The 14,415-nt window shown below is 33.6% G+C and overlaps 2 protein-coding genes across 2 annotated transcripts; both read right to left on the bottom strand.

Moving 5' to 3' along the window:
- Positions 1 to 4,710: 4,710 nt before the first annotated feature.
- LOC112785229 (uncharacterized) lies at positions 4,711 to 5,946 on the bottom strand. The gene is made up of 2 exons (XM_025828678.3): positions 5,739 to 5,946; positions 4,711 to 5,518 (listed from the first exon to the last, which is right to left on the bottom strand). Exons 1-2 carry the CDS (start codon positions 5,807 to 5,809, stop codon positions 4,822 to 4,824), a joined length of 768 nt encoding a protein of 255 aa, XP_025684463.1. The 5' UTR covers positions 5,810 to 5,946; the 3' UTR covers positions 4,711 to 4,821.
- A 777-nt stretch (positions 5,947 to 6,723) lies between these two features.
- Positions 6,724 to 8,327, bottom strand: LOC112785227 (tetrahydroanabasine acetyltransferase). Its single transcript, XM_025828677.3, has 2 exons — positions 7,423 to 8,327; positions 6,724 to 7,342 (listed from the first exon to the last, which is right to left on the bottom strand). The coding sequence occupies exons 1-2, from the start codon at positions 8,238 to 8,240 to the stop codon at positions 6,832 to 6,834; spliced, it is 1,329 nt and encodes a 442-aa protein (XP_025684462.1). The 5' UTR covers positions 8,241 to 8,327; the 3' UTR covers positions 6,724 to 6,831.
- Between the last annotated feature and the right edge of the window lie 6,088 nt (positions 8,328 to 14,415).

Raw genomic sequence — 14,415 nt, 5'->3', positions numbered from 1 at the left:
AACTTAAGAGCAATTAACGAAATTTAAGATAAAGTATATTTTTTTATTTTTTTATAAATATTTTTAATGTTAATTTTATTTTATTTTTAATATTTTTAATTTGTATTAAAATCATTTTAAATATTAAATTTATGTAAAACGTTAGAAGTAAAATTAAAAATATTCAAAATTAGCTTTGATACAAATTGAAAATATTAAGAATAAAATTGAATAAAATAAAAAAATTTTAAAGACAAAATTAAATCAAATTAAATATTATGAATATTTAAAAAAAGTATAAATATTACGAACAAAAGCCGTACTTATTCAATTTTAAATATTAAAAATTAAATTCTAAATTCTAAATTTTATAATGTAAAAATAAAATATTAGCACAGAAGTGTTGGCTATTAGTATTGATAAAAAGAATAAACTCCTTAATATTTTTTTAACTTATTAAGAATGCATTGCATTCGGTTGAGATTTATAAATTCTATAATTTAACGTTTAAAATAAATTTGATAAATCATGACAATTAAGAAAATAGTCCACTTTAATTTACAATCATATGCCTAAAATATTGGTTATTTAAAATTATAATATCACATGATTTTAAAATATAAATGAAGGGAAAAGTCAAACTACCTCAGTTCAACTAGAACAGACATTTTTTAGCCAACAATACGTAAAAAATAATTAATTAGAGTGTGAAAATCCTCTGAGCACTCATGCGGTTGGATAGCACATCCTCACTAGCAGAAGTAAGCAACAACTTGCATCATGCTAGTCATTCTCCATTGAAGAACTTGGTCCTTATTTACAAGAGTCCAAGAAACCAAGAAGCCAAATTAAATTAACTTCATAAGTTGCATATTGAGGCGTACTTCATGTTAATGAAATAATTTTATTTATGTATTTATTTATTTTGTCTCTCACTCACGGTTAGAAGACAATTGACTTTTGGTGCTTCGCTAAACGACCAAACCATATAAAAGAATAAAAATCAAAGTCAAACTAACAATACTATGATAATTTCATTGGGTATAGCTGTATAGGTGGTTGATTGGTGATTGAAACTTGACGTACATGGTGCACTTTTTATAATTTCTCTTAAACAATATCCATGCAGATTGATGGCCAGCACATTATGTTAATTACCTACATAGACGCAATAAAAATATTGCCAAATTCTGTCCTTGTACCAAAGACAGAAGGTTCATGCCTACTTAGCTTATATGCAAAACATAGTACATACAGATGGTAGAAAGTAGCTTTCGAATTACACATTCCTAACGATGAAGTTCTTAATTTAGAGCAACAATATATAAATATATAATAGTAAATAATAAGGGAGAAACTTAGGTACAATCGACTTCACGTGAAGTTGATACCTAAGAGCCGTTAGATGATTTGACTGATTTGAATAAATTTTCATTTAACGGCTCTCTCAGATATCAACTTCACGTGAAGTCAATTTCACCTGAGTTTTCACCAAATAATAATTAGACTCTGAAGATCCTCTGAGCACTCATGTGGTTGGATAACACATCCTCACTAGCAGAAGTAAGCAGCAACTTGCATCCTGCGTGACATGTTCCATAAGGTATTCCAACTTTGTCCAAATCAAGACCATTGCTGCAAACATCAAACAATATCACAAGGATCTTGTTCTCATCCAACATCCTCTGACGTAATCTTCTAGCTCTACTTTCAATTATCTCATCATTGAATCTACCACCATTTTTAGAACCAAATACCTTAGGCAGCCGCCATCTTTTACTTTTCTTAGTCTTCACACCAATATTCTCACCATCAAAACTCAATTTCAGTGCTTTGGCAATATCATCTTGAATCTTTCTATAATTGGGCTCGTTTGATACGGTTGTCATGACAACCGCCCCAAACAAGCTTGCATCTTTCTCAACTCTTCTTTTAACTATCTTTTCAAGATTGTCCGGTCCCAATAACACCCCAATGACATTGTTGTTGCCATTTTTTAGCTCCTCCATAATACCATCTAATAGTGCCTTAGTAGATGGACATGCTTCACGAGACAGCGCATTTCTTATACCTGCTCCTGCCGCTGCTGCCAATTCTGCTATCACAATTGCTATTGCTGTTGGCGAATAATTCTTAAGTTTCTCTTTTATGGTTTCTTCACTCTTCATTATTACCAACTTTTGATATATTAATCTATATAACAAATTTGAATGGTCAAAGGATTTTATATATAAGATGCTTTATAGAAATATTATGTAGAAGTGGTAGATTTAAACTTTAATTTACTCCAAAACACTCATTTTTGGATACGAAGTTATTCCGGATAACTAAGAGGGGAAAAAAAAATTCAAATCTAAATATTTAAATTATATCATCAACTTAACACAAAATAACGTTTAAGATATAAATAAACAGTGTGTGAAGAAATAGTTGAAGTTAAATGCAAAGTGATAAAATTGTGAAAGAATAAGAAAAGAAAAGAATGCGAACTTTTATTGATTATTGATTGATTGAATTGTACTGAAGTGTGTTGTAAACTATGAGGGTAAAACTAAATATATATAGAGTATTGTCCTATGAAAGATAAAAGCAAATAAAGATAAGATAAGAACAATTAAAGATAAGATAAAGATAAGATAATAAAGACTAAAATTAAAATTGAATTTTTGTATCCTGTTGGGCTGAATTTGTGGGCCACGATACTTCTTTATTGTTGTCATGGGCTAAAGTAGAAGAATAGTTTAATACGCCCCCGCAAGCTGGTGGATGGAAGATGTCAATAATCCACAGCTTGGATAAGTTCCAATGAAATTGTTGAGGAAGACGCCTCTGACGTAGTGACGCGGAGGAAGATGCGTGCGGCGGAGCTTGAGCTGCCGACGGCAAAAATATAAAAGGAGATGCTGTACTTGAGCAGCGAATCTTCAAAAATGCGCGCAGCGGAGCTTGAGCTGCCGGCGGCAAAAATATAAAAGGAGATGCTGTACTTGAGCAGCGATCTTCAAAAAATGCAGGCGGCAAAAATATAAAAGGAGATGCTGTGCTTGAGCAGCGATCTTTAAACAATTGCGTGCGGCGGAGCTTGAGCTGCCGACGACAAAAATACATAAAAGGAGATGCTGTGCTTGAGCAGCGATCTTTAAACAATTGCGTGCGGCGAAGCTTGAGCTGCCGACGGCAAAAATACATAAAAGGAGATGCTGTGCTTGAGGGAGAGAGAGCAAGCAGCGATCTTCATAAAAAAAAAGAATGAAAAAATAAAAAATAAAAAAATAAAAAAATAAAAAATAAAAGAATAAAAAATAAGCGTATAAAACGCAACAAGATTGATCTTTAGAGGGCGCGTATGGCGCAACAAGAGTGGTCTTCAAATGGCGCGTAGAGCGCAATAAGAGTGCAGATAGAACTGCTAGAACAGATGCAGATTGAACTGCTAGAACAGATGCAAATTGAACTGCTGAAACAGAATACTGACGAAACTCCCGGAAGAAGTTGCAGATGAAATACAAGAAGGCGCAGACGGAATTGCTGGTAAAGAACCGGGATAATCAAAACTGTGGTAGAATTTTCACTTGGATGCATGTAACTAAATCTATGATTATTTATTGTGGGAGGAAGTTGAAAAAGAAGCAAGGTGATTTCTCACCGAAGAGATGATAACTTATATATCCTCTTCAAGGAGGATACCATGGCTCTGATACCATGATAAAATTGTGAAAGAATAAGAAAAGAAAAGAATGCGAACTTTTATTGATTATTGATTGATTGAATTGTACTGAAGTGTGTTGTAAACTATGAGGGTAAAACTAAATATATATAGAGTATTGTCCTATGAAAGATAAAAGCAAATAAAGATAAGATAAGAACAATTAAAGATAAGATAAAGATAAGATAATAAAGACTAAAATTAAAATTGAATTTTTGTATCCTGTTGGGCTGAATTTGTGGGCCACGATACTTCTTTATTGTTGTCATGGGCTAAAGTAGAAGAATAGTTTAATACAAAGGAAGAATAATAAAACAAGTGCATGCGTATAATGTAGTGTTAGATAGTAGTATAGTGTAATGAGCATTTAATCAGTAGTTATTTTGTAACTGACCTGGAGAGAGAAACTTTCTCTATAAAAAGAACAATTTTGCTAAAGAAGCAAGAAGGGGTCTAGCCAACTCCTACATTAATATTAACTTTATGAGAATGCTAAGTAGACAAAGAATACAGCCAGAACTTGTCTTATTTAGCATTCATTAATTGTCGTAACAATTAATAAATGCTAAATAAGGTAAATTATAGCTGTTTTTTGCTAATTTTCTTTGGTTACCAAACATTTCCGTAACTTTATATATATAATATGCTTTAGCTTAATTCAGCAGCTAAATTAAAAATAAAAAATACAAAAATAGAAGTAATTAAGATGCTCCGTCAACGATGTCATATCCTAATAAATCATTTTCAATTAATTAAAGCGGCTGCCTCCAATTAATTAACTAGCTGATGATAAACGAATATAATATGCAAGTCCAAACCATTATATAGTATACTAGCTAATTAAGAAAATGATCAACTTTAAGTTATAGTGATAGGCCCAAAATATTGCTTATTAGCTTTTGATTACCATATATGGTCATTTGTAAAGTGATATTATAGTTTGATTGGTAGATGAAAGGAAAAGTATAGGAGACCAGCAATTTTTTCAAATTCTGGCCAGCATGTAACCAGCAAAGAAAAGTGAGTCATTTGATGAAATTTCACACCATTAAAATCATTATTGATGACTATTTCATAGCTACAAATCACAAAAATTGCTGGCCCTAACACTCCTCGTAAATGAAATTAGATAACAATCAGAGGGTGAAAATCCTCTGAGCACTCATGTGGTTGGATAGCACATCCTCACTAGCAGAAGTAAGCAACAACTTGCATCCTGTGTGATATATTCCATAAGGTATTCCTACTTTGTCCAAATCAAGACCATTGCTGCAAACATCACGCAATATCACAAGAATCTTCTCCTCTGCCAACATCCTCGGACGTAATCTTCTTGCTCTACTTTCAATCTCATCATCATTCAACTTATCATTTCTTGAACCAAATACCTTAGGAAGCCATCTTATGCCTTTTTTAGCCACACCGGTACCGGTATTCTCACCATCAAATCTCAATCCCAGGGATCTAGCAATTTCGTCTTGAATCTTTCTGTAATTGGGCTTGTTTGATACAGTTGTCACGACAACTGCGTCAAACAACCCTTCATTTTCCACCCTTCTTGCAACTTTTTCTACAAGATTCGCATTTAGACGCAAATCGGGTCCCAACACCCCAATGGTGTTGTTGCCGCCATATCTTAGCTCCTCCATGATGTCATCTAATAGTGCAGTAGTAGATGGACATGCTTCACGAGATAGCGCATTTTTTATAGCTGCTCCTGCCGTTGCTGTCAATTCTCCTATCAGCAATGCTATTGCTGTTGGAGAATAATTCTCCAATTTCTCTTTCATCTTTTCTTTACCGTTCATTATTACCAATAAGTTTTGGTATATACTGATAAAAAATAACAAATTCAAATCGTCAAGGTGGATTTTATATGATGCTTTTTTGAAAATGCTAAAAAAATATATTAGAGAAGAAGTAACTGAAAGTGTTTGGTAATGAAGTATATCTCTAGTATCGCATGAGATGCATAAACTTTAAGATTGAACATAAATAAATATGCTGACAAACATGATTGTTAAAGTATCAAAGTGTGTTAATCAATAGTTACCTTGTAACTGGCCTGGATAGAGAGACCTTCTCTATAACAATAAAGAAAAAACGTTGAGCCACACCCACCATTACCAAGCTTGCATGAATGTTATATATATCCAATACGCTTTAGCTTAATTCAGCAGCTAAATTGAAAAAAAAATATATAAAAATAGGAGTTAGGTTTGTGCCCCTGCCTAGGTTGCTCCGTCAACAATGCCTTATCCTAAATCAATTAATTAAAGCGGCATCCAAATCATTATATAGTATATTTGTCCTAAATGAATAATAAAGGTCGCGGCGGCATTTTGCACTTGCAGTTTGTGTTACAGCCATTTGTGAGTTACGGTAATACCAACGACACAAAAAAAAAGACAAAACTTGCAATAATTAATAAATGTTAGATAAGGCAAGTTATAGTTCGTTATTTTTTATTGATTTCTTTGGTTACCAAACATTTCTAGTGAGTTATTATTCCTATACCAAGTTTGTACTTAGATTATAATTTTTATACGTTTTAAATATACACTTATTTGTCTCCATAACTACCTAATAATTTCTCCATACACAAATAAAGAAGATGGAATATGATTTTAAGGAAGGGTGTATCAAGCACTAGAGCAAATTAATTTACTTCCACCTCAGTTGTACAGCTCCGAAGAGTGTAATATGATTTGTTAAAATAACAGTACTTATTAGATGATGAAGATCTTCTGAGCCCTCATCTGGTTGGATAACACATGTTCAGTGGCAGAAGTAAGCAATGGAAGTAAATTAATATTTATGTGTGTGTGTGTATGTTCTAATAAGTAATAACATGTTTAGTTAATCCATATTGGTATTTAGAGTCAATTAATATTTAAATGCTTTCTCTACTTTAGTATGACTTATACATACAGCTACTTATGTGGATGGTGAAGGAATGGTTGTTGTTAAAGGATGAGTTATAGAGCTAGTCAAGTGGAGAATCGGTACATGTGTGTGTGTGTGTTTTTTTGCTCAGATTTATTGTATTTTGGTTCTTATTGTTTATATGCAATTACAATTTACATTACATTGTTACATTTATAATAGATTTCATGTGTCCAGAAATGAAACCAATATTGGCTAGGCTAGGGGGAAAAAACGTGCATATCCTCTCGAAAAACAGGCAAAGCGGGTTGAGGCAGAGTGACCAAAACCTTGAAACCCTTCTTCTTAGTGGCAGTTGAATAAGGCAAGAAGAAGCAAGGGTGAACACTTCCAAGGAGGTTCCTGCCAAGTGGCAAAACAGTAACTGGGCCTCCGGATCCAAAGTCCACAGACGAGTGGCCCAAGTGTCTCCAATCGGTGAACCCAGTAACCCCTTTCCCTGCCGTGATCCCATCCCCATAATGCTTTGCCTGAAAATCGATGAATGACCGAACATACTCATCACTCACGTTGCTCTTGCTCTTCTTGATTAGCTCCGCTGTTTCCCAAATGGGCCTCTCTATTAAATCCTTCACACTCACCTCAACATACATTGGAACGCAACCGTTACCCCAATACCCATCTGGCAGTGTTGGCTTTACCACTTTTCGTATGTTAACCGAGTATGCCAACTTAACCTTCTCATTGTCCTTCATTTCCGACGCCCTAACCCTGTTTAAGACACAAATTATAGGGCTATAACTGTAATTTAACATCGGTAATCGATGAATTGAAGAGTGAATACTACTTACTTGGACCTCCAAACGTAAGCAGCAAGAACCTCAAAAGTGGTGAATTTGAGACCGGATTGTTCAAACAGTGATCTCCTGAACGCTTCCAAGGACTCCTCCTGAACGTGGAAGCACTCCCTCACAACATCACCGGCGTCCGCTTGGTACGGCAAAACCCCCTTCTTCAAACTCAGAAACTCTCCTACCAACGCTGACTCCACCCGGGGCGGGTTCCTCGCTCCCAACAATACCTCACGGTTCCAAACCGGTTCAACCGATATCCGACTCGACCCGCGAGCCAACTCGGCCACCGCATTAAAGAACAAGCTCCCGCCCATACCGTCGTTAAGCGCGTGGTGCATGGCAGCACCCAGCGTGAACCCACCGCACCCAAACACCGTTATTTGGAGTATGCAGGGGTGCTCCATCCCCTCATCGGGTCCCGGATCGGGTACTAACTGCTCAATGAAGCTGAAATCCGGGTCGTCGAGGTAGTTTACCGATTCGAGGGTGATGTCTGCGGCGGTGGCAAGAATGAGGGGAACTCCCTGACCGGCAGCGCACCAGTTCTCGAGGCGGTTGTCATGTAGACGGTAGCGAAGCGTGCCGGCGAGTGGGTAGTAGTGAAAAAGAGCTTGGGAGAGGGAGGAGGAGATGAGGGCGTAGGGGTCGGGGTGGGAGGAAATGTAGAGGCGGAGGTAGCGGAAAGTGAGGCGGAGGTTGGGGTCGTTGTCGAGGGGGGAGAGAGGGAGGGCGTGGTTTTGGGAGAAGGGAGTGCGAGAAGGGAAGACGAGAGTGCGTTGGGAGATTTTGATGGTGTTTGAAGCAGCTTCTTCCATGCTTGACGGTTAATCTAAGCTGTAGCTGCTCAAGCTTTATGTATGCTTCAAACTTGAACTGAAGCTGTTGCTTTCTCCCACCTAACTTAACTAACATTAACATGCTTCGTTCCATGCATTACATGCCATCCAAACACAAAACACGTGGACCTCCCTGCATCTCATCATCTCCACCAACCCCAAAAATCATAAATAACAAAATGAATTTAAGTATTCAAATAAACCAATTTAAAAAGAAAACAATCCTCAAAAGGTCAAGTATAAGGAACAAATATAGTGTCGTAGTTCCAGACTTAATTCTTTATTATTTTTTTATAGTTCGTAAATTTTACTTATAGAATTCAAACAAAAAAAATTATTCTATTTTTACTTTTAGACAAATTAACTATAACCTTTGTAGGCATTAAAGAAATTATTCTAATGTTTTTAGAAAATATTGAAGCATTATTTAAGGCTATATTTATAGCTTGAGTGATGTTATATGAATTATTACTAATTTTTATTATTATTGATTATAAAAAATGAAAATATATGAGAGCACGTGAATGGAGAACAAAATTCTTTACCATGATTGAGATAGCAACAAGCAGAGCAAATTAGATGAGAACAGGGGAAGTTAGTTATTCCAGTAATAGAAATTCTGTTAATTCAGTTTAGTTGGTTATTCTATTTTTGTGCTGTTCTCTGTTTGTTAACAAAATCTATCGGTCTATCATAAAAAATTCTTATAATTTTTTTATTTCAATAATTAATTTTGATTTGGAAGATTATCAATTTGATTTTCAGTAACTTATGTCAATGAAAAATAATGGATTATATTGTTTCCATTTCATTTTCAAAACATCTAAGTCTGGTTCAGGAAAAGAGGAAGAATGATTTTGGGTTATCTACAGATATTAGGTTTAAATCTTAAAAAGAAAGTAATTTGGACGAAAAAATGGATCGGATACATTATTTTAGATCAATTCATCAAGAAATAACAAAGAGTTATTTTTAAATTATCTTTTAATTAAGTATAGTCTTAGAAGATAATTAGACCAAAAATTGAGTACAAGTAGAATGTACTCAATCTGCCTAATAATTACATTATTTATCGTAAAATATATATCAATTAATAGGTAATATTGCTTAATAATATTATAAAATATGAATAATTCATAAAAAATTTTGAGAATATAAGATTTAAAATAAAATTTTGAATTGATATCTTATTCTCATATATTTTGGATAATTTCAAGTATAAATTAGTTTATTTTAAACAATGAAATATTTGGATAAAACATCTCTCACGAAGATAAAAATGAAAAAAATAATGTGAAGATTCAAAATTCAAATAAAAAAAAAGTTTTAAGTTCAAATTCAAAAGATTTAGTGTGATAAAATTTGAAATGGTAAGATTTGAAGAATATTTAATTTGGAAAATATGATATAAGCGCAACTTAAAAAGCAATGATAGGATTTTTATTGATACTTTTGATTCAAGAAGTCACATTAGTTAGCCAAAATTACAGAATTCTTTTTCTCTATTATTGATAGAGAGTAGAACCGTACGCGTACATTCATACAATAACCCAACTCATATGAAAATTACTAAGTAGTATTACATATAAGCATAGATTTTCGATCGATCAAGCATAATCCGACACTAACAAGCCCCTTCATTATTCCGAAAGTAAAAAGAAAAAAAAAAAAAAAAAAAAAAAGGAGCATAACAGCATTATTTTTGCATATTTTATAACTGGTAGTTCATAATTAAGAAATGATTATTATTTGTGACCCTCATGACGTGTCTTCTTAGACACTAGCTATGGTATCAGGGATCAATGATGCCGTGGATCAGGCCCGCCAGGACTAAGACGAGTAGTCTTATGTGAGTTTTTCTCAATGAAGAGTGAAGACAACCACGGGAGCACACCGTCATGTTCCTCACTTGAACCAGAATCTTTGGCTGAAGCTGCATTATTAACTGAAGTAGCAATAAGTGGACGAGGCTCAGAATACAAAAAAAATGAGAGAAATACTAACGTAATAAGAATCACACATAACCTCAGTTTTGCCATTATAGTTAATTTATATTTATATATATGTAGCGTGTAACACGCTTATCCTGGAGTATATGTTGTGTTTGTGAATTGAATTCGAAATTGCCTGATATATATAGGCTTTAGCTAACGTTGGTTTCTAGTGTCCCTTGTCCATGCGCATGCATATAGTGTCATTGCATTGCTGCCATGTCAATATTATTTTCCCTTGATAAAAAGTTATATCTAGTTCGGATCTTATACTTTGTACTATTAATCTTTTATCATAGGCATTACATTTGCCATTAACTCGTTATAATAAAGTTCAGGTGTTTCATAGGGATCAAGTAACCATTTAATACAAAAGTCAACTTTAAGTTAATTGGTTCAGCTTATCTACTTTGTGGATAGATAATCCATTAATTTTGTTTCTTATTACCAGTTTGTGTTTTTGTCTGCCCAGTTATATACCAAACAGCGAGCTCCTTGAGGTGTACATTCCATTAAGATCTTGAATCAATGAGTTATTAAATCGTCTGTTAATCCAATTAAAATTTTGTTATATGATCTTCATTCATCAAGCTAATGGTTCTTACATATACCTCATTGTTCAATAGCCTAATCCGAAAAGAAAATGACCACACACTTCCTTAAGTAATGGACTCCACGTTGATATGCGTGCTTCTCTTATGCTTTTCGAATGCGATCACTTTAATTTGTACGCACGTATGTAATGCAAAATCATCGATATAAAGCTTTAATACTTTTGTGGAAATGGACGAAGCTGCTTTTGAGTTGTATTATTATCGTCTACTATATATAAAAATTAAAGTCAATAGAGAAGAGGAACTTATATGGTGATGATGATATATAATTTACTTTTCACTTATTTCGATCACCACCACTTATATAGCATACGCTATTGGATATAATGCTTGTGCGGCTTTTCTTGATTTAAAAAATGGGAGTACTCAAATAAATAAAGACCTTAAAACGTCTTTTTTTTAAATATTTTTTAATAATTAAAATTTAACACATATAATCAATTAAATTGTGTTATTTTTGTCAAAATTAGACTAGATAAATTTATTTGAGAAAAAAAAAATGGTGAATCAAATTTTGAACTGATCTAAATTAATATTATTTTTTATAGAAAATAACTACAATACCCTTATTATAAAAAATAACTAAAATACTCCTAATATATATATATATATTAATTCTGAAAATTCTAAATCTAAATCCTATGACAACAGAAAAATAAACGACTAGAATCTAGAATTTAGGATTCTCAAAATTAATATATATATATATATATATATAATAGAAGTATTTTAGTCTTTTCTATAATAAGGGCATTGTAATCATTTTCTATAAAAAATAATATTAATTTAGACCAGTTTAAGATTAGATTCACCATTTTTTCGGTCAAATCAATTTGTCTAGCCTAATTTTGACAAAAATAATACGATTTAATCGATTATATGTGTTAAATTTTAGTTATTAAAAAACATCTTTAAAAAAAGACATTTTAGACGTCTTTATCTGAGTGACTCCCTTAAAAAATAACTATAATCAGGGAATAAGAAAAAGTCTTAGAGACCATTACTTTTATTAAAATCTAAGTCAGTATTTAATCATCAAGAAAAGAGTGGTAATCTCACACTATTAAATATAATTTCATATCATTAAAATATTAATGATGGCTAATTAATAATTACAAATTACAAAATATATTAAACTTTTAGCATTACTGATTTAATAATCCGAATACTAATAAATTAAATCTCCATTTGTGAAATCAATTCAAGTAAAGAGAAGAGTGAAAAGAGCAGATCAAAACGTATCTCTATCAAAACTAATTTAATTTGAAGCTTTCTCATGACTTTAGTTTCTAGTTTAGTAGCATCCACATGCATATAATATAATTTGCTTTTCTTTTTTAAAATTGTTTGACGTGTACATCATCAGTACATGCATGGACGCTAGCTTAAACCTACTATATCTTAACGCAAATTTTGTGATATAAACATATATACGTCCCGGCGTCGCGCTGCTTGTCTTCATTCATCATTTGAGTAGATGTAATCCATATTTTGTAGCCGTTCTAGACCCAAAGAAGACAATGCAGGAACCAATTATATTATAAATATTCAGCTAATTAAGGTAGATAATGTTAGAAAGGGGAGAGTAGGGAGCAATAGGAAAAAGTTCTGAGTATTCAAGTTGTGTAAAATGATACAATATAGAAGGGTATTTATAGGTACTAAAAGAATCGAAATATATAATAAATATTCAGATATATGTTAAATAATACTAATTGATCTTAATTATACTCTAACATCTCTCCTTAAACTCAAGTGGCAATGCAACTTGAGTTTGAAACTTATTTGAAATAACTAAATAAAAAATACATAAACTAATAGAACGGGTGCAGACGGAACTGTCTGAAGAAAGCGCAGATAGAACTGTCGGAAGGAAGCGCAGATGAAACTGCTGGAAGAAAACGCAGAACTGTCAGAAGGAAGCGCAGATGAAACTGCCGGAAGGGAATGCAGACGGAACTGCCAGAAAAGAACGTAGACGAAACTACCGCAAGAGTGGCCAACTGCCAAAAAACTACTGCTGAAAAGATGGCGAACTGTCGAAAAATTGCTGAAAAGTGACAAAGTGCGAAGAGATGACAAACTATCGGCAGGTGATGAAAAGCATCTGGTTTCTCTACGAGAATAAGTAAGTAGTGGATGAGCTAATCGGTGAGGTCAGAAAAGCATTATAGCATTGACCAAAGAGAAGGAAAAAAATGACACGGAAAAAAGTATGAAAAGTACGGTGATTTCACCAAAAGAAAATCAACTTATCCTTCTCAAGGAAGATATCATGACTCTGATACCATGTTAGAAAGGGAAGATGGAACAATAGCAAAAAGGTTTGTAAGTATTCAAGTTGTATAGAATAATACAATATAAAAGGATATTTATATGTGTTAAGAGCGAGAATCGAAATAATAAAGACGTAATATTCTATAATAAATATTCAGATATATTAAATAATGCTAATTAATCCTTATTATACTCTAACAAATAAAAACAAGAACAACTAACGCAGTCCATAGGGGTATCAAAATTCTCCGAAGCGCGGGGATCCCTGCGGGGACTGCTCCGAATGGATACCCGAAGACGGAGAATTTTTTCCGTAGAGATGGGGATGGGGACTAAAATCCCCCCGAGACAGGCACGGGGACCCGAGTGGGGATCCCCGCCCCGTCCCCAATAATTTCCCGAATTCTTGAGTTTATTTAAATATCCTGAATTTATTTATAATACAGGGACTTTTTAGTAATTTCACCTATTGAAAATCCTAATCCGATCCTACCTTATTGAATGTCTTCCATTCTCTCCTACTACTCCACTTAGCGCCGTTTCGAAGCCCCAACTCTTCAAAAAAGTTCAAAACTCCCAATTCTCCATAGTTGTGTCGACAGTCACAACCATAGCAGCATACCCCCTCGCCAGTCGTTATCGGTCACTCTTCCTGCTCAGTGCTTACCCCCATATGGACTATGATTTGTTATATTGTATTTCTAGACTTATAATCTTGGATAAGATATGTTTGTAATAATGTTTTGTAGTTTTTTTTTTTTTAATTTTTCACTATAATTTTTATATAAATAATGTTCAACATAGGAAAATAGGAAATGGGGCTCTACGAAAAACACGGAAAATGCGAAAAATAGGAATAGAGATGATTATCCCCCATAGCGAGAATCGAGGCACAGATGGGGATCAATTCTGGAGCGGGGACAGGAAGCAGGGAGGCATCCCCGCCCCCGCTCCGCCTCATTGACATCCCTAGCAGTCCACACTACTCATTAGCTAATTAATATATTTGATGACGCGTCATCATTTGTCTATTATTAAAAGAATGCTTTAGCTAGTTTGAGATGCAGTCTTGCTTTACAAGAAACAAACAAAATATGGATTTAGCTTTTAAATTTGAAGGTATATATATTGATATATTGATTATTGAGTCACCAATGTACTAAGTTCGTAAATCACTGGAGGAATCAAATCACGCAAATTTGTACTATCTCATCCGCTATTCTTCTCACTCAATATAGCTGCATGAACTTCGAACGAAATTACAATATAGCA

This window comes from Arachis hypogaea, chromosome 20 (assembly GCF_003086295.3).
Source record: "Arachis hypogaea cultivar Tifrunner chromosome 20, arahy.Tifrunner.gnm2.J5K5, whole genome shotgun sequence".
NCBI lineage: Eukaryota > Viridiplantae > Streptophyta > Magnoliopsida > Fabales > Fabaceae > Arachis > Arachis hypogaea.
This window is presented reverse-complemented; position numbering and strand designations above follow the sequence as displayed.

What these genes read in the sequence shown, in the direction of transcription:
- LOC112785229 (XM_025828678.3), bottom strand. Translation starts at nt 5,809, where the DNA reads ATGGTGGGTGTGGCTCAACGTTTTTTCTTTATTGTTATAGAGAAGGTC. An exon ending in CTATCCAGGCCAGTTACAAG is followed by an intron (nt 5,519 to 5,738) that starts GTAACTATTGAT and finishes ATTTTTTATCAG; the next exon opens with TATATACCAAAACTTATTGG.
- LOC112785227 (XM_025828677.3), bottom strand. Translation starts at nt 8,240, where the DNA reads ATGGAAGAAGCTGCTTCAAACACCATCAAAATCTCCCAACGCACTCTC. An exon ending in GCTTACGTTTGGAGGTCCAA is followed by an intron (nt 7,343 to 7,422) that starts GTAAGTAGTATT and finishes TGTCTTAAACAG; the next exon opens with GGTTAGGGCGTCGGAAATGA.